Below are 19,830 nucleotides of genomic sequence, written 5' to 3'. Positions count from 1 at the left end.
CCTCAAATAATTACTCTGAGGTATAACATAGATAAATAAATAATTAGCCTAATTTAGACGGTAAACTTTTCTGAGTTGTGTTCATGATGATGGGCCTCCCTGATGGTCTTCGACTTGTTCATCTACACCTTGGACCACAGGGTATTGTGTTCTGAAATATGAGAATAGATTACGATTACAGAAATATTTGGGGAAAACCAAGTTGTTTTTTATATTTTTATTTTTTGTGCATGTATGAGTTTTGAATAGACAAAATACATAATTATATAACCATTCCACCCATCACAACATTGATAAAACATACGATTGGATAATTTTTATTTAGCACCTAATGGTAGTGTCCCAGAAAGCAGCCCCTAGTTAAACTAACCTTAAGAGGAATTGGGTTGGACTAAGTTAAAACAATAAATTTGATTATTTTTAGTTTTTATAAAACCTCAATGTTTGACATCCTAATAAACTAAAAAAAAACATTATTTGTAGGGGTGTGCGTATAACTAAAAAAGTGACTAGCAGGCAAAGTTACTAACGAGGGATGTAAAAACCACATAATTATTATAATTATTCATCACATGAAAACAACCAGCTATCTATAAAAACCTGTGTCTTCATTCTTTCAATTTACAATATTATCTTTCTCTGTTTACTTAGTTCAGTTGAACCTCGTTTGTACGAACCTCGATATGATTTTTTTTTATCCCCTTGACACTTTCATATAGGTCAATGCTAAAAACACCTCTATACAACGTAGTAATTAAGTTAAAAACCTCCATAAGTCGAATTTGTTTGTGACATGGGCTAGGACTGATTAACCTCTATACAACGAATATTCTTAGCACAAAACCTCTACAAGACGAACGTGACCTCTATAAGACGAATTTATCATAATCTTAACCCCCATAGTACGTAGTTTTCAAAACAAACAGAAGCTTGTCTCAACATGAAACCCCCACCCATCCCTCCTCCTTTCATTGTTTGGAGAAACCTTGGAGCGAGGAGAAACCTCTATAAGAGGAATAACAGCAGCATTAAACCTCGATAAAACGGCCCTCTTTATTAAGAATACCTCTATAGTACGAATTTTTCCCATACCCCTTGAAATTTGTCTTATAGAGGTTCAACTGTAAATGATATAAACTGGAAATGACGAGTTTATTTATTTAGGGTATATGGAATACTTACTTGTTTTTAGCTATCAATCGAAATTTGGCCTGTCGTAGCCAGTCTTTAACTACACCCTCGATCTCTGCATCCGAACTTTGAGTAGTAGATGGAGTTTTTCTGACAGCATCTAAAAATCAGAAACCTGACGTCAAAAATCTTATTTAAAATAGTTAGCCTAATAAACTCAGCAAGCAGATAAATCCTTGGATCGAAATAGGAAGACCATCAATACCACAAATACTTCAATATTAGTTACCGGGATTGGCTTTGCTGTACTTGTAGACAGAGGGTATCCCTTAAGGGAATTTTCCGAACCATCGAGGTAATATTCCATGGTTGAATGAATCCTCCAAAACTCCACCGCAGCAAACCTGCATACTAAGCGAATTTCCATTCGCCTAATTGGATTTACAATAAAATATCTCCGTAAAAATATCACACTTACTCCCTATCTATATAGCTTTAGTTTAATTAGCACTTAGGTTTGCTGCAACAGGGATAGTGTTTTTTAAATGTTTTAAATGTTGATAGTCTAGTATAAAATAAAAGCATTTTTAAAATTTGATCAAACTGTTAATTTTTCGTATTTTCTCTGCAACCATTAGGCACATGATAACGCTTCAACATGCTAAATTATTATTTATTTTTTTTAAGTAAATCGGTCCCCGGTTCAGGTTTTACCATGAGTAATACGATAATAGCCTACATGGGAAATTCGCTAAAAGGATAATTTCAGATACAATATACCCAGGATCACTATAAATAGCTTGAACCCATGCAGGTTATTAAAAAAGGACATTTTGTTTAAGACTTCATACCCTAAACTTTTTTTCTAGGGAGCACTTTAAAATGTAAACAAACTTCCATTTTTAAAATGTTTAAGTTACTGTCACTTTTATTTGAACAGCTGGTTTAATGCTATATTGTAAGTTAAATTGTAAATAAACTAGACAGTCTGTAACTTCTTTTACAAGAAAAGAAAACACTTAAAAAAAATAAGATAATTATGAGATGTTTGAGCACAGGCCCTCTAGGAACAGGATATACAGTTACTTTGTTTTACGCCCTTTCCTAGAATAATATATATTACTGAGAAAATTGCATAAAAAAGAAAATTTTGGGTTGGTGGAAGCATTTACTAGTTTTTAAAAAAGCTCCTTGTTTTTCTGATAACTTCCAGTCTAAACAAAATAAAAACTCACCAAAAATCACATTTTTCATTTTCAGGGTCCCAAAAACTTTTTTTTTTTTAAACCCGTGGAAACTGTAATGCTGGGCCAGTTTGTCTGATAAAAGCTTCCGCAGTATTCTTTTTGTTACTTCTTTGGTGGTGGTTCCACCAAGTCGACTTAAATCTTTGACCTAAAACACAAACAAAAATTGAATGTTAAAAATTATCTTGTAAAACACTGAAAAAAAAAATTGTCGCCAATTTGTAAAGGTATAAAGTTCAAATGTGATACTACCATAGGCCTACACTGTAAGATAGGTCACATTACTCGATCATCACACACGTATAAAATTTGAAGTTCTCAAGTGGTTCTTTAGTTATGGCAATTAATGTTAAAATACATAGACACTAGCATTATAGTTGTGAGAATGGCGCAACTACATCAATAGATGTAGTCCGATGGGAGCGCTTGTGACGCACTACATCAATTGATGTAGCCCGCAATCAATGTGTTAAGATGTAGTTAACCTACGACAAAATCATAAAAAAACCATACTAACCACAAAGTCGTAGGTTTTTTTTTCCTGCAGCTTTTTTTCGAAATTCTCCAAATGTGACTCATTTTCGATTGGGTTGCATATTATATCTATATTCTGTGAGGCGGCTTCGCTTTCTTCGAAGATGTCATCAGAGGTCTTTGATTGCGATGCTTGGAGCGTCACCACCACTTCATATATGGCGTCTAATTTAAGTTTGAGGTATGCCAACTCATTGGAAATCTTCCTCTTCCACTCTAAATCCAGAACAGATATATAGGGTAGTTACATTTTTGATGAGATTTATAGTGCAATTCAGGACAATTAGCTACAATCAATACGATCAACCCCATCAAATTGGTTTTCTTTGGATACCAAAGTCAACGCTCTAATCTTCACAATTTTATAACTCACCACAAAGGTCAAAACAAAACCTGTCTTTGGCAGTACCGGTACCTACCTAAAGTTTACTTCAGATAAATCACAGTTTCAAATTGAAAGATTCAAATTGAAAAATTGTATTTTTCATAGGCCTAGATATAGCCTACAAGTGTGGAAACCAGCATCCAGGGCACACTAAGAGCCTACAATAGCAAGACAGTTGCAGCATTCTATGAAACAAGTTGGTTGCTGCAAAATCACTACTTACCTAAACCAAATTTTTTTAACATACACTATAAACCTGCATGGACATTTATTATAAATTATAATAATATATATAATAAAATGCCTTTTGTACAAAACACTACATAAGTTATGTAGATATATATTAAACCTTGGAACCAAGTAATCAATACTACAATCATAATAATGTCAAAATTTAAAACCTAAAATAAAAAATTAAAGCACAACAAAAAATGTTGAATTTTATGCAAAAGATTAAAGCTTACACTTAAAATTCCACCCAATACCTAACTTAGGTTAAAAGAAATGAAAGCCTCAAAGAGGGAAGGGATATTATTAATTAGGTAAGGTAAGAAGTTAATTGGAGTTTGGGTACACCAATTTTGCTATTTGATGACACACTAATAAATTGTTGGTCAATAATTGTGTTGGAAAATTACATTGATAAAATGTAAATTTGTCCTATTTAAATGAAGAATTTGCAAAGCCAACAACAGATTAGGTGTGTATGAAACAAGGATAAAACCTCAATACATGATGATAAGGTAAAATGAAATCATATTAAGTTAAATTCATCAATGAAAATGTTAAGCAAAATTTACCTTCATCCAAACTAGACAACTTGTGTGTACGTTTCACTTGACTTGTTTCTTCTTTATGTGTTGTAGGCTTAGGACTACTTGAACAACCATTATGGTGGATTTCAGAATTATTTCTGTTGGGAACAAATGTGGGAGGTGGAAGTAGAGGACCGTTCGGCGAATCTAATTTTGAGAAGTCTGAAATCTTTCTTTTTTTTGGTGAATTTGATGGAGAAAACAAGGTTTTTGCAAACCGTTTCCTTGTAGCTCTTTCTGCTTCACTTTCTCCGCAACTATCAAGTTCGGATTCTTTTTGTGCTTTGATGCACTTTTGTCTTGCCTGAGCAAAGGTTTCTGAAACATATACAACGGCTAATTTATTATCGGTAGACGTATATTAAAGTTTATAGTTTTATATCACTTAATTAATCTTTTATTAAGATCCAAGCAACCTATATTTCCTGAACGGGGGACTATGTTACGCTTTACTAACTGCTAAGTTATTCAAAATATGTTGGTAGGCTACAATTACCAATACATGATAAAAATTACAGTTGCAGTTGGAAGTCAATAAATGATTCTGATTCCACGACCTAACATCCCTGTATTTCCAAACTTTCTGGAGTTTTTTTTAAACCATTCACTACAGAAATAACAAAAATGAAAGATTTTCAAGAGGCATCATCGTTTTACTGTACGAATTTATTTTGTGCGTGACTAATTTGCAATATTTGTTCATGCAGTTAGCTTAAAATGGTTAAAGGATCCTTGGTTTTAATTTCTCATTGTACACTAAACAGTATATGGTCAGCACTGTGTCAGCCGCAGACAACGGTTTAAGCTAGATTTAAGCTTACTAGATAAAAAGTCAAGGTAACAAACTTATTTTAACACGTTCAGTGTGGTTGCGCAATGGTCGGCCGCTGACGGTTGCAAGGACAACTAATGCGCTTTGTTGTTGAGTCTGCAAAAACATTAGGCTAAAATTTTGTTTCATATGGCATTTTGTAGAGAGACGTGTAAGATAGCATACTGTAAGCCTACTGTGTTCCAGTCGTTGAGAACATAGTTAATATTTTAACCCGACAGACAGGAGCACTAAAAACCAAACTGCTAGCAGGCTCTCAATTGCCAAAATGGAGGGAAAAACTTGGAGCAAAAACCCTGTACTGTACGGTTAAAAAAATACAGCAAAAAGATACAAACATAATTTCAAGGTTAGGTTCCTTAACAATGCTATAAAATACTAAGTTACAGTAATTATTGTTCTTTTGTTCCATTTTACTACATCTAAGTTAAGACAAAGACCTAACTTACCTTCACAAAATTTAGAATAGTCCCTGCTACCGGTACCGATAAAATTGTCGGATCTAAGTTAAAAGAATTATACCGGATAAGTTAGGAGTATAATACCCCCTCCGCAAAAACCTGCAGACTAAGCGAATTTTAACTTGTCTGATTGTACATTTTTACTCAAATATTTCCATAAATAAGACATAGCCTATATTTATTCCCAATTTAAATTTCATTAGATTTAACTTAACGAGTTCTTAGGTTTGCTGCTACGGGGTGAAGGTAAAACTTTTTTTGACCATACGACAATACAGTAGTAGCCTATAGGCAGGCCTAGGATGAAATAAATAAATTTGCCAAATTTTATCAACATAGGCCTATCCATTAAAAAGTTGGCCTAAACTAGGCCTACAAACGTTTTCAATTTATCCATAGGTACGAATAACATGGGAATTTTTAAATTACCGTAGGCCTACACTTTTTTTCATTTTCTACATGGCCGTTAGGCATACAACAGCACTTCAATAACTTTTTTAGGCCTACCGTACTAAATTATTTCTTTTTATAAGCTCTACAAAATGGTTTAAGTTAGAAATAAATTGCAAAATCTTTTGTTTTAAGTGTCAAAAATGGGAAAAAACTATTTTTAACCCATAAAACCCCTGTTCCCTTGGTCCCATCATGCTGGTTTGGGAACTCGTAGGAATAAACGTAAGTTTACACATTTGTACCAAATTTCATCAAGAACGGATTATTTTTGCTCGAGTTAACTTATTGTGCTGCTAACCGATATATATATATATATATACATATGTATATAGCCTATATAAAAACATGAGCTGCACTTTACTTTAGGTCCTACACTCATTCGAATGAAAATATCGATTAGGCCTAAGTTTATTCGATTGTTTCATTCGATAAGTTATATCGTTTGGTTAGTTAGGTTAGGTTAACCTTAACTAACTAACTTAACCAAACGATAACTTGTATCGAATGAAACAATCGATTAATCAATATATCGATCAATATTTTTTCATTCGAATGAGTGTAGGACCTAAAGTAAAGTGCAGCCAAAACATGCAAGAAAATAATAATGTCTACGGTATATAACTTAAATGAATTTGAACAGATGGTAGGCCTATTTTTGGCCTCTGGGGACCTCAAAACAAAAAAGATAATCGGTCCCGGGTCTTGGCCTTACCATGAGACCTAAGGTAGCCTAAGTAATAGCTTATTCCCTATGAATATTTGCTAAAACTAAGTAGTACAATAAGCGCCAAAGAAAACAAGATCTCACAGCAATGTTTAAACTGCTCACTATAGGTTTAACATAAGTTAAATACTTTCGAGTTTGGAATTGTAGGCCTACCCACGTAGGCTAGTTTAACGTAGGACAATGAGTACGCCAGTCTCGCAGAAAGTTGTTAAATAACGTAGACCTCAATCAACATGTTAAATAACCTCAGTGGTTGGTTCCCAAAACGCTACCTATCTAAATTATCTAGGCCTAGATAACAATACCGGTAATCTAAGTTACCGGTATCTAAAAAACGCCTCCGTAGCAAGGTTTGTTTTCCAAAAAAATCTCTTAACACTTTGGGCCTAGCTTGAGGTGGTTAACTTTAAAAGGCTACCGTAGGCTAACTTAGCTCATAAACAAACGTCTACCTTAACCAGAATGGACAGTACATATGCCCCTGAGATTTACAACCGATTTTTTAAGTGAACCTAAAAAAACTCACATCAATAAAGGCCTGTAGCCAAAACTTGATAAGCTAGCCTAGCCCATGCAATAGCTTAAGCTTTCAAATGCTCTAAGTTAGGTGCCATAACTTAATAAAATAAAAAATAGGCTAGTAAGTTAGGCCACAGAAAACGTACTACTATAACCCAGAATGCCAACCGCATGGTAAAAAGCATTAAGTGTTTTGAGAGAGCTTTGCCTGTCAATCTGTAGGCAGCGCCACCAGCGTTGCTATCCTATTGCATGGCAACGCTGGTGGCGCTGCCTACGGATTGACAGGCAAAGCTCTCTCAAAACGCTTAATGCTTTTTACCATGCGGTTGGCATTCTGGGTTATAGTAGTACGTTTTCTGTGGTTAGGCCCTTAAAAAAGTTGATAGTAGGCTACTCGCAGGTTAGTAAGGTTAAGTTAGGCTTAGGCCTATGTAAAAGGACGGCCTAGGGTTGTTTTTTAAGTCAAGTCTAAGGAATACACTAACTTAGCCTAAGTAGCCTAAAAACTCACCATAGTTTTCACCAAGAATACGAATGCTGTATTTTGTTGTCCCATCAAGTTCACTAATGTCCACTTCCCTCGCAATTAGGTCAGTCAGCTTGTGGACTTTGGGAGGTGGCCACAAACACATGAGATTGTCCTCATGTTTAATTATCCAGTTTCGAGGCACTGCCTCCACCTCTTCACTAGTCAAAAATTCAACAACCGCCCACGGCATTTTGGCGAGGGCCAAAGAGGCTACCAATTTAATAATTAAAGTCAATAATTCTTACCAGTGAGGTGAGGTAACAGTCAACGTTACAGTAGTCTCGAGTCTCAGTCTAGCAGCAGAATTGATTGGAACATTTGAACTAATAAACTAAACTTGAACTTTATAAAGTGTGTGGAATACTGCACTAGAATGGAACAAACCAACAAACAAAGTCTGAACTAAAGTAAAAAGAAATAACGTTTTTAAAGAGAAAGTGAAGTGAATCAGTCAAGCTAGCAGTGAGGTCGATTGCAAATGGCGGCCACCGTACCGGTCACTCACAAGGTCCTCTTCCTCACGGGATAAAATTTACCCAGAAACCTCTGCAAATGTCATTTAGTTAAACATTTATCAAACGTTTAATGATCATCCAAGATAAAATAAGAATTAGATATTTTAACAAACAAAATTAAACCTCTATTCAACGTTTGCCAAATATCTAACTCAAATATTAATTTAGGTTTAAGGTTTGGATGTTTAATAAACGTTTAATAATATCCAAAAACATCGATGGATGTTTTAAACCATATTTGAATGTTTGATGGATATTTTGTGCTATTAGGGTATATTGTCCTAGTTGGTTTGGTTAAGTCTTTTAAAATGCCCTATCAATATATTCTAAGAACTGAAGCATGGCAGGAAACAAAAATACGTGGGCAAATTGAATCTGTAATGAAAAATAAATTATAGTAGTGTGCAATAAATTTGTTTTAGGAAACATCTGACATTTTACTGTAATAGTTTCAAAGTTGCTGAGAAAACGAAGTAATATGACTAGTTTTTTTCTCTAAATAACTCACAAGTAAACAATTACTGTTAAAAGCAGCCTTAAAAAACCATACTATCTAACTTGAGAAATTATGAAAATATTAAATTATTATTATAAACTATTCCGTATTTAATGATTGGACACTGTAACCCCTTCTACTAGTTCGTCTTCGCCGACATTAAATGACAGAGTAGGAAATGTCCAAGCCATTTGAAATTCCTTGGCGTTCTTCATTCCAGTAAATAGCCTCTAGGAAATGTTAATAAACCAAACCCTTCCATTGTTGTACAATTTTAAGAAGAAAATTTTCAAGATCTAAATACAAAACAATGAAACCCTTTAAAACTCGGTATTTATCAGGGATATTAAAAAAATACAGTTATTATACATGATAAGCTATATCAAATTCCGAGAGACAACAGCAAGGTATTCCGGGAGCTTTTTGATATTATTAAATCAGAAAATAAAATATACCTAAGTAAGTAAATATCAACTAAATATTGTAAATATTCATGTAACTTATAGCCCGGGTATAACTGTTTGTATCCGAAAGGCCACCAGTTCAGAGCTACATTCATCAATGCGTCAAATCGATGTCCAAAGCCTGTCACTGCACAATTGATATCATCTATTATTCCTTTAAAACCATGATTACTTCTCCATAGTTATCAAACCTTAGCACACGTATTTGACAAATATTGGTAGTTGCTAATTTATTAGCTGTAACATTTTGTGCTATATTGTTTTAGAAATTCAGTAAAAAAACTGGAGTAATAAATTTGTTTCTTACCTCTGAGTTTGCAAACAAGAAAATAATGCTAAATAGTTTCTTGTGGCATTCACAAATGTTTAAAAAGATTATTGCGGAAAAACTAAAGGTAACCACTTTATGTGAGAGGAAGAACCCAAGGGGGGACGCTATCATTCAGAACTGTTCTGTCTACAGAAAATAGCCTACAGACTTACAGACAGAGGTTAGTAAGTGAACTTGGTCACAAAATGAGTCATTTTGTGACCAAGTTCACTTACTAACCTCTGTCTGTAAGTCTGTAGGCTATTTTCTGTAGACAGAACAGTTCTGAATGATAGCGTCCCCCCTTGGGTTCTTCCTCTCACATAAAGTGGTTACCTTTAGTTTTTCCGCAATAATCTTTTTAAACATTTGTGAATGCCACAAGAAACTATTTAGCATTATTTTCTTGTTTGCAAACTCAGAGGTAAGAAACAAATTTATTACTCCAGTTTTTTTACTGAATTTCTAAAACAATATAGCACAAAATGTTACAGCTAATAAATTAGCAACTACCAATATTTGTCAAATACGTGTGCTAAGGTTTGATAACTATGGAGAAGTAATCATGGTTTTAAAGGAATAATAGATGATATCAATTGTGCAGTGACAGGCTTTGGACATCGATTTGACGCATTGATGAATGTAGCTCTGAACTGGTGGCCTTTCGGATACAAACAGTTATACCCGGGCTATAAGTTACATGAATATTTACAATATTTAGTTGATATTTACTTACTTAGGTATATTTTATTTTCTGATTTAATAATATCAAAAAGCTCCCGGAATACCTTGCTGTTGTCTCTCGGAATTTGATATAGCTTATCATGTATAATAACTGTATTTTTTTAATATCCCTGATAAATACCGAGTTTTAAAGGGTTTCATTGTTTTGTATTTAGATCTTGAAAATTTTCTTCTTAAAATTGTACAACAATGGAAGGGTTTGGTTTATTAACATTTCCTAGAGGCTATTTACTGGAATGAAGAACGCCAAGGAATTTCAAATGGCTTGGACATTTCCTACTCTGTCATTTAATGTCGGCGAAGACGAACTAGTAGAAGGGGTTACAGTGTCCAATCATTAAATACGGAATAGTTTATAATAATAATTTAATATTTTCATAATTTCTCAAGTTAGATAGTATGGTTTTTTAAGGCTGCTTTTAACAGTAATTGTTTACTTGTGAGTTATTTAGAGAAAAAAACTAGTCATATTACTTCGTTTTCTCAGCAACTTTGAAACTATTACAGTAAAATGTCAGATGTTTCCTAAAACAAATTTATTGCACACTACTATAATTTATTTTTCATTACAGATTCAATTTGCCCACGTATTTTTGTTTCCTGCCATGCTTCAGTTCTTAGAATATATTGATAGGGCATTTTAAAAGACTTAACCAAACCAACTAGGACAATATAGTTGCAATAACTGTTTGTTCTACAGTCGAAGCAAAAAGCTCACACTGTAAAACTTTAACTATAATATAAAATAAATCCTATTTAGTCAATGTCATTGCAATTAAGAGTAACGAGACTTAAAAAGCAGTTTTGGATTTAACAATATGTAAATCGACGTTAGAGTGCCACGGAGGTCATGGTAGTATTAAGTCGGTTTAGTTTGACATGCGGGCAATGCAGGTTTTATCAGTCAGTGATAACACGTTACATCTGCTTGTCACAGGGTCCCTTGTTCTCGACCTTATGTAGTCAATTAAACTTTGGCCAAACTATGACCACTTGCATGGGTAATGTCACGGCCTCCTCTAGTACAAGGCCGCGGCGAGATAAAAGTGGCAACACCGCAGCCCCGGCTTACCGAAACTGCTGTTGCACTTGTTGTAATGGAGCGCCTGTGAAACGTCTACTACCTGCACCGAGACCGTCCGCGTCGAGTGACAGGCCTGTTTGTTCGTTTTTACTTATTGTATGAGTGTGACAGCAATGTCGTTTATGTTTTTTTACCCTGACGATGCCGTACTCATATTTTAGTCCCTCGTTGTACAATGGTCTACCCGACGGCCTTAAGGTTGTTGCGTATAGCGAAACATTTAAAGAAAAACTTAAAGATATATATTTTTTTTAATTTTAATTATTGTCTAGGCGTATAACGGCCAAATTGTTAGGTTGAATTGTTATGTACAAAATTGTCAAATTTGCTCTGCATATTTAGCGTAGTAGTAAGATATTTAGCGTAGTGACGAAAGTTGTTCTGAAAAGCTGGTGTACCAGAGAAACGCTTAATAAACACATTTTATTTTTTTTACTAACAGTGAAACATTTAGGTTTTAAACCTAACATAAAAGAAATTGAATTACTTGACGAGGTAATTATACCACATCAGCGCCAGTGAAATGTTTATCTCAAAAACTTCGTTATTACCATGGCAATAGGCCGGCCGGTGCGACGTTGTCACACTAACACCATGGCCCTGTTTAGAGGAGGCTATGGTAATGTGTTAATTTTAAAGCTTAGTACTACAAGAGACAAAATGATTTTTTGTTTATGGTACTATTTAGAAAATTATAAAATAACTAAGAAAACTACTTAATTTTACTTTGGTGGTAAATAGCATTATAATTTCTAAACAGTACTTAGAAATGTTAGCAATATAACAAAGAAGCGACATATGTGTTAGTAGGATCAAAATAACTTGTCAAAATGATCATTTAAAATAATTACACCCCAGAGACTTTTCTTAGGGGTTGTACCAATTAAAAGTCGTAGAAAAAAATTTAAAATCACTTATAAGCGAAATAATTCCAAATGTCTTGAATATTTGTGGTTGTGTAACGGATTTAACATGTCTCCCTTAGCACTTAAGTCTGAGGAATTTCTATAATTGTATGTCAATTTACTGGTTCGTTAGTAAGAAACTTAAGTAACTGAACCCTTTTACAAGTAACCGACTTTTGTTGGACCCATCATATTGGTTTTTAAAATTTATGGTCAAGGACACACATTAAACTGCAAGTTCATTTTTTCCATCCAGAAAAAAACTGAGTGTTTTCTTTGTTATTCAAAATCAACACTTTAATTGAAAAACTCACACAACTAAAACCCACTTTCCAATCCTGAGTCTTATAGTGATTTGAATCTTCCATATGCTATTAGAATAGAATATTAATCAATTCAGGGTAGACTAAGAGGCTTTGGGAGTTGATCCGCCTGTCGGAATTAACCCTTTGAGTTATTCATTTTTTAATAACTCATGATCAATACATTCATGAAGGCAGATATTGTATTGAGACATGGCACATCGCACTATTATTAAATATGATTAAATCACCTTTTTCATACAGCATGATTTAATAAGGCATGTACAATGTTACGGCGTTATTCGTCATATACAAAAATACAAAGTTAAGTCGTCTACCCTGAATTTGTCCTTTTACATTGATTGACCTTGATCGCTTGAGTGTAAATCGTATAAACTAAATGATGGTACGAGTTCGTACATTATAAGAATAAGACTGTTAAATAAATTTTAAGTGGCATTTCTAGATCACGAACCTACGGCATCTCAGTATTAGTTTCAAAGTGCGTCGTACTACCGACTTATCCATCGCCTTATAAAACTCCACCATTATACCCTTAGCAATATGGTCGCCAGGGAAACTACATAATGTTCAAGGACACTCCAATATTGCTAATCTTATATAACTAAATATGTGCAAATTAGCTGTAAAGGACAAATGCTGTGACAGTTTCCTTCATAGTTTTCAATCGAAAAACCTTTAAAAAAATATTTCCATATAGATTTTCCAAAAATATAGCCCTACCCGTATAACTAAATTGTTAATTAAACAAGCTCTGTTTGTATTTTCTTCCAAAGGTTGTAATCTGTCTCATTCCATCATTTAAGAGATTTAAACGCTACGATTAGCTCGTTAAAGTTTTAGAAAATGTATTTATACCCTCAAAGGTCCACCACTACAAAACGACAAAAGATAGAAACGTGAACTTTTATACATAAGTGAATGCTAAGTTTCAAATTCTTGCTCTAACATATCTCAAGCTATTAAGAACTAACAGACAATTAACTTAGCACTTTGGGTCTACAACTATTTTACGTAATATGATTGTTTTGGCCAGAGAAAAAAAAACAACGTTATGCCTGTGCTCTATTGCTTTTAATGTGTGTCTCGCTGATGATTATTATGATTTTTTAGAACAGAGAAAAAAATGTCAAAGGGAACCAGGGATTCTTAGGACACCTGTAGATACTTAAACCTTCCCATAAAGGGATTTGCTAAAGGTTAAACTAAGGTGTACAGTTCATTCCAATTATTTCAATACACATGAGTAACTTTACTAACCACATTCTCCCCCTCCCTTGGTAACCTGAGGTATCATTAACCCTGCAAGTTTGTTAAGGCAGTTAGTTACTGTATTGTGGAGCTGCCAACACATCCGAAATGCATTACCTACCCGTATTAATCTTTGCATAAGGGATGCAAAGCTAATAAATCACTTTACCCACAATGCATTTAGGGTTGAGGTGATCAATATTTATCATACATGTAATGTAGTATCGTGTACTTAGTTAACAAACTTTAAATATTTCGTAATTGACATCTAGGGTTGCTATCAGTTTAGTACCATAATATACGTTTTTATTTTTTTAAATAGATTAGAACTTTTTAAGTTGTATTTTAGGTTATTTTTTCTAAAAAAATGTTTAAAGGACTCTCTATATTATAAGTTGACGAACTTTAAAACTGTTAGTAAAGAGCTTTAGTTAAATTAAATATATTATATCGCTAACGAGACATAACCGATTTATTATTTGTAGCTGAGCGACACATAGGCTTAAGTACTCGTACCTATTAAAATAAACTACGTAGAAAATCTGTAAAAATTGTATTTTTTTCGTTTTAAAGCTTTTATAGCCAAATACATGGTCTGTTTTCTTTATGTAAAGCTCCAAGGAATACCCTCTTGTAAAATGCATATCTGGGTAAATATAAGCTGTATTCTTAACGATGCTAAATTAAATTTTCTATTTAACGTAATTTATTAATTAATGATTAATTAATTGATAATAATATCAATTACCCTTATAATAATAACAATTGGTAGTTAACGATTGTTTTAGTTGGTGAGAATAAAGTTACATAAACTATGTTCAGCTAGACTGTTGTAATACTCCACATTAAGTTCCATAATAAAACACTAGTAACAGTTGGATGTGACATCAGAACTCTCTACAAATGCATAAACATAGTCATAAAGCTGCAAGAAGCTATGTATTGAATCATCCATAAACAGTTTATATATTTAAACAGCGCATTTGGGAACACTAGAGGAAAATTTATCCATTAGAACAAAGCACACATTTCAATAACATTCGTTAACTTTCTTCTTACAATTTGATTCAATTCTTAATTTTGTGGGTTTAAACATTTCTTAGTAAAATAATGTCCTTCTTAGGAAAATAAACAATATAGTCAATTCGAATATCAAAATATTAATTGATTTTCATATTGGAATTAAACAACACTTGAACTATTAAATCGGTCTTAACGTGGTATCAGGAATGAACCCTGATTTGGTTTGAATGTAAAACTTTTTTTATGTGTTGAAATAATGGGGTTCTCTTTAAAATTCTTTTTAAATCACAATAATGGTTTTGTTGGATTAAAATATTTCACAAAATAACTAAAATCAACTCATATTTACTTAAAGATAACTTTAAGACTCTAATATCCATGAATGTGATAAAAAAATATGGTCTAAAATCAGTATCACCTATATTTTTTGCTTTTATAAATTTATGATCTCATTTACATGTATTAAAACACCATGTGGCATGAGAATGGCCTGTGTCGTGTTTCCTGATATAATCTCAGCTTAACCTGTCACAGAGCTTGAATACTTAAGTCATTTATATGACAGACTCCCACATAACAATCCCCAAACTTCCTTGATGATAACATCCTCGTTTTGGAGGTGGTCCAGAAAAAGTTAGGATGTTTAGAAATAATTATACAAAAATTACTTGGAATTTATTTGTAGTTAAAAAGATGATGGATATAAAAATGGGGGTTTAATTCCAGTTTAATCCACGATATAACAGCAGTAAAATGGCCTCACTAATTTTAGAATTCAATGCGGTTGAGGTTGAAGTGTTACTCAGAATAATAAATAACATTTAAAGCTAATAAAACAAGAAAACACACTGAAAAAATGATATAAAAATACAATAATATAGCTGTTTTCGTACCTTTTAAACACCACAAATATCGTATCCTTTGTCAAAATATCATAATTTAATTACATAAGTTATATAATTTATTTGAGATTAAAATTAAAATTACAATGTTAAAGTGAAGCAACGAATCCGCAGGTAATTAAAACTAACTAAATATCGTTATTCATACTTCATTTTATGTTATTTATACTGCATGCATCAGTAATATTCTAAAATGAAATTAAAACTAATTGATCGAATTGAAATTAAAATACAGGCTTGCATATAAAACCTTTTAAAATCATGTTTGTTTTATGTAGATTGTGATTTTGTATGTCTTTACAGTTAATTGTCATTTAATATTCTTATCAATAAAATATAAAGTTTTATATCAAAAGTAGTGTAATGGGTTCATTTGTATAAGAAAAAACAATCCTTTATCGTTTTTAAAACAACTTGATTTTAATTTTTTGTATCATAAAAAGTATAAATTAAAATTATAACAATATTTTGTTGACTTTTGCTGTGTAACAATTAAAATATCTCGTCTACTGATTTATAATGATTTACTTCGTTTAAATTACATCTTGTTAAATTAATGACTTCCTTTGCAAATGTAACAAAAGCACGGTTGAAACTAACTCATCAATGAGCTTCTGGTCGTTCATTATTTCAAAGTCATTATTTACTGACATCAAGAGGTCATTAGGCATTAGTCTGCGGTCATTACAACAGTCATTAAATCGAGTCATTGTAATGATCGCTTTTGTGCTTTAATGCTTCAACACTGTACGTTAAAGCTCGTTGTTGCAGCTTGAAAAAGAAAAATCGATTACAAAAACTGGGGAATATATTGTTTTTTTTTACAATTGTAAAAAAACAAATTCACGGGCCGGCGCGCACTATCCCGACCACGACTACGACTCCGACTTGTCGGATACGGCCAGTTTTATAATAGGCGTAAATGGAACAGCGCGCAATGTCGACTGGTCGGACGACCATAGTCTTTGCAGTTTGGTCGGGCCCCACTGGCTGCTGTAGCATAAAATAACACACAATGTAATGTCCATGCAAACTATTTTACTGCGTGATTTTTTGAGGAAAGAGTAGGAAAATAATAGTGTTTACAGGCCGACGCGCACTATCCCCGACTTGCCTCCGACTCGACCAGTACACCGCTCATATAAACTGTTTTTCTTCACTTCCTATACACTGTCTTAATAAAGTGTCTTGTCCCCTGATTTCACCAGCAACTTCTCTATGTAAGTCACCAAAGCTTTTAACAGACATTCTTGTGTAATTAAAACCCCTGTCTTCATATTGACGTAGCTCTTCATAAAATGTTGCAAACTGCCCTTTTGTAGACCTGACAGTTAACATTGGATGTACCCAGTATCGTTTCTTCTTCCGCTTAACGTACGATACAAATGCACCCCATCAGCTACTTCTACAGCATCCATCTTGACACTACTGAAGTTGTAAAACATTTGTTGCCTTGGTCGGGTAGTTCTCTGGTCGCATGGTGAACGACAACGACTGGTCGGGCGTTTGGTAGTGGTCGTGGTTGGGATAGTGCGCGCCGGCCCTAAGTATGCATAACAATTGTTTCCTATACAAAAATACTAAAAACAAGATCCAGACGGTGTTTTTTTTTTTTAGATTTCAGAATAGCTTTTCAGTTCAAGACACATTACAAAATAACAGGCTGTGTCAACGATTGTAAAAAATGTCCTACAACCATCTTAACACAAAAATATATGAAATAAAACAATATAAATGTAAATACTGTGTCTTTAATTCCTTCCGTACGAAATTAATCTAGGAAAGATGAACGATATGAGTTACGTGTATAGATAAGTTACCGAATAACCGAATATCTTCCACACTAAACTCAAAGTCATTATCGCCTTTACCTGGGGTAAAAAACCCCACCTTTGAACGCCTTCCGTTCCACCGAACTTTTGTAATTTGAAACCCTTTGTTGATGAAATATCCCAACACATGGTTCTCACCGCAAGCTTTGATATCTTTCTTTATCACTCGATTGAACGTCAAGTACAGAAAACGTATAATAGTAAAGGCAAGGTCGAAACCTAATTCTTTACGTGCATTGAAATGAAATGTGGTTCTGTGTTATAAAATTGTATTTTAAGAAAAAAAACCATACAGATTACGAATCTTGAAAAGAAAGACAAATTCGTATTGGTCGTTCAAAGTAAATTTAACCACTACTTGATTTGTGACTGAATAGGTATCGTACGCGCACACTATTCAGGTCATTATTCTTACTTGATAACTTCTATATATGTTATTTCATAATAACAAGGTCTACATTTGATTCATCTTTATGTGACCAGTAGGCTATATGAAAAAATGTAAGGAATAACACACAAGGCATTCTGTAGAGCTGTAAGATTATATTTAACATTGGTTGTTTGATTATTCTTTCATCTTCTTCAATTTGTCACTCGAAGGAGGTTGTTTTTAAGTTTGAAAAGATAATATGGCAAGATAATACATACACACAAACACAATCAAAAAACCTACACGTGGACCGTTGATAGTGTATTGTTATGTATTAACAACTCTGAACATAATTTAACTACAAGTTTACCTAAATATTTGATCGCTCATAAACAAACATCGTTGACGTTTATTCTTCGAATTCGATATTTGAAACATAAACATGCATTATGTGTTTATTATTTCAACAGTGCGGTGTTCCAGGAACCTAATGAATAGTTAATTCCTCAGACCTTATTTTTGCTTTATAGTTTCCTTAAAATTGTTTATCGTCAAGGTAATATCGCTTAAAACGGATATAGAGACTAAGTAATAATAAGGAAATATATACTTTGAGCTATCAAATATCCATACAAATGTAAAAGGGTATAAAGGAAGACACTGTCAATTCACAAGAACAGTAGTGCTCCACTACAACCTTAACTAAACTGAATTGAGTACATTTCAAAAAGTTACACTACTGCACACTATAAATAAAAAATAATCAAATAAAAAATAAAATAAAAGAGTTACTCATAAACTTAGCCAGCGATCAGGAAAACCCAAAACAAAACATAGGTCGCACCATCCTAAGCCATAATTCCCAAAAGCAATATTTTGTGTACCACAAAAACAGGGGAATTTTATTAAGCATTTTATGGAAAAAACTAGATTGTTCCAAACAAGTATGAGGTCAAAAAAACGCCCTGCTACATTCCACACCCCTATGAGGAGTTAAGCAAAACGCAAAAGATACAGTGTGCAGAATTCTTTAAAAACCCTTACCTAATAAGCTTCAGTTATGTTTTAAAAATACTCCAATCTCGCCAAAAACACCTAAAACACTATTAAAGTAGGCATTATCTTTTTATTGATTTTGATGACTAAACACATATTTTAAATGTAATCGCAAGGTATAATAAAACAGTAGGTACAAGGACAAGGGACTAGGGGTGACAAGGGAGGAATTTTCATTTGATGAAATGACAGTGAGCAGCCCACATCTGGTGTAGCATTCATCGATATCCTTCTGTCATATTTATAGCCAGTCGAAACCATCAATAAGGTCCCGATGTCGAACAGGTCTGACAATAGCTCACTGAACATTCTTTTGATACATAGAAACAGGGAATATCAGGTCATATTGTTAGAAATAAATTTTAAAAAATTTAGTCGCATTTATTAAGGAAAGTAAAACTATTGTTCGTTTTCAAGACTGAATTCCTAAATTAAAGAGGTATGATTATTTCGTATAGGGGTTGAACGAAAACTCGTATTATTTGCGGAATATAAAAATATGTGACTAAAAAAAATAATAAGCTAGCAACAAATACGAATTTTTAGTCAAAGTCACAAAACTGAGTAAAACACATTAAACAAAGGTAAGAGTATAAACTATAAAGATAACTCTTTTGGTGAAAATATAAATAATAACTAAACTTGAGAAGGGGGGAGGCGCAAAAGTAGGTGCATAGTTACAAAATATTCAATTAAAAATTGTCGTTTCATTTAACACAGTAAATTTTCCAAAAGCTGGTAGTTTTATTTTTAACCTTGAATCTGTCTGTCCTCATAGGTTGAGGCATGTTTTGGAATATAAACAAAGCAAATGGCAAGCCAATACAGTGCAATAATGGATTCTATTGATAAAAAGTTGTGGGAACGAGAAGCCATATCACATATAATTTCACGAAACACTTGATAAATGGCGTATATA

At 33.3% G+C, this 19,830-nt stretch overlaps 2 protein-coding genes across 13 annotated transcripts in view; one reads left to right on the top strand and one right to left on the bottom strand.

Moving 5' to 3' along the window:
- The window catches only part of LOC128985492 (eye-specific diacylglycerol kinase-like), a 319,947-nt gene that overhangs the window by 41,607 nt on the left and 258,510 nt on the right, over positions 1-19,830 (top strand). The gene's annotated exons all lie outside the window — the stretch shown is intronic.
- Positions 37-8,117, bottom strand: LOC128985496 (uncharacterized). Of its 2 annotated transcripts, XM_054405041.1 has the most exons (6): positions 7,619-8,117; positions 4,098-4,430; positions 2,896-3,128; positions 2,367-2,526; positions 1,183-1,291; positions 37-151 (listed from the first exon to the last, which is right to left on the bottom strand). In XM_054405041.1, the coding sequence occupies exons 1-6, from the start codon at positions 7,824-7,826 to the stop codon at positions 82-84; spliced, it is 1,113 nt and encodes a 370-aa protein (XP_054261016.1). In that variant the 5' UTR covers positions 7,827-8,117; the 3' UTR covers positions 37-81. The 2 variants fall into 2 exon arrangements, with proteins under 2 accessions (XP_054261016.1, XP_054261017.1); XM_054405042.1 differs by lacking the exon at positions 4,098-4,430.

This window comes from Macrosteles quadrilineatus, unplaced genomic scaffold, assembly GCF_028750875.1.
Source record: "Macrosteles quadrilineatus isolate MER2022 unplaced genomic scaffold, UCM_ALF_1.0 Scaffold_2__2_contigs__length_208266976, whole genome shotgun sequence".
NCBI classification, from domain to species: domain Eukaryota; kingdom Metazoa; phylum Arthropoda; class Insecta; order Hemiptera; family Cicadellidae; genus Macrosteles; species Macrosteles quadrilineatus.
Note: the sequence above shows the minus strand (reverse complement) of the source record. Positions and strands in the feature narration are given on the sequence as shown.

What these genes read in the sequence shown, in the direction of transcription:
- LOC128985496 (XM_054405041.1), bottom strand. Translation starts at nt 7,826, where the DNA reads ATGCCGTGGGCGGTTGTTGAATTTTTGACTAGTGAAGAGGTGGAGGCA. An exon ending in GTTGTCTAGTTTGGATGAAG is followed by an intron (nt 3,129 to 4,097) that starts GTAAATTTTGCT and finishes TTCTGGATTTAG; the next exon opens with AGTGGAAGAGGAAGATTTCC. An exon ending in AATGAAAAATGTGATTTTTG is followed by an intron (nt 1,292 to 2,366) that starts GTGAGTTTTTAT and finishes TCTGATTTTTAG; the next exon opens with ATGCTGTCAGAAAAACTCCA.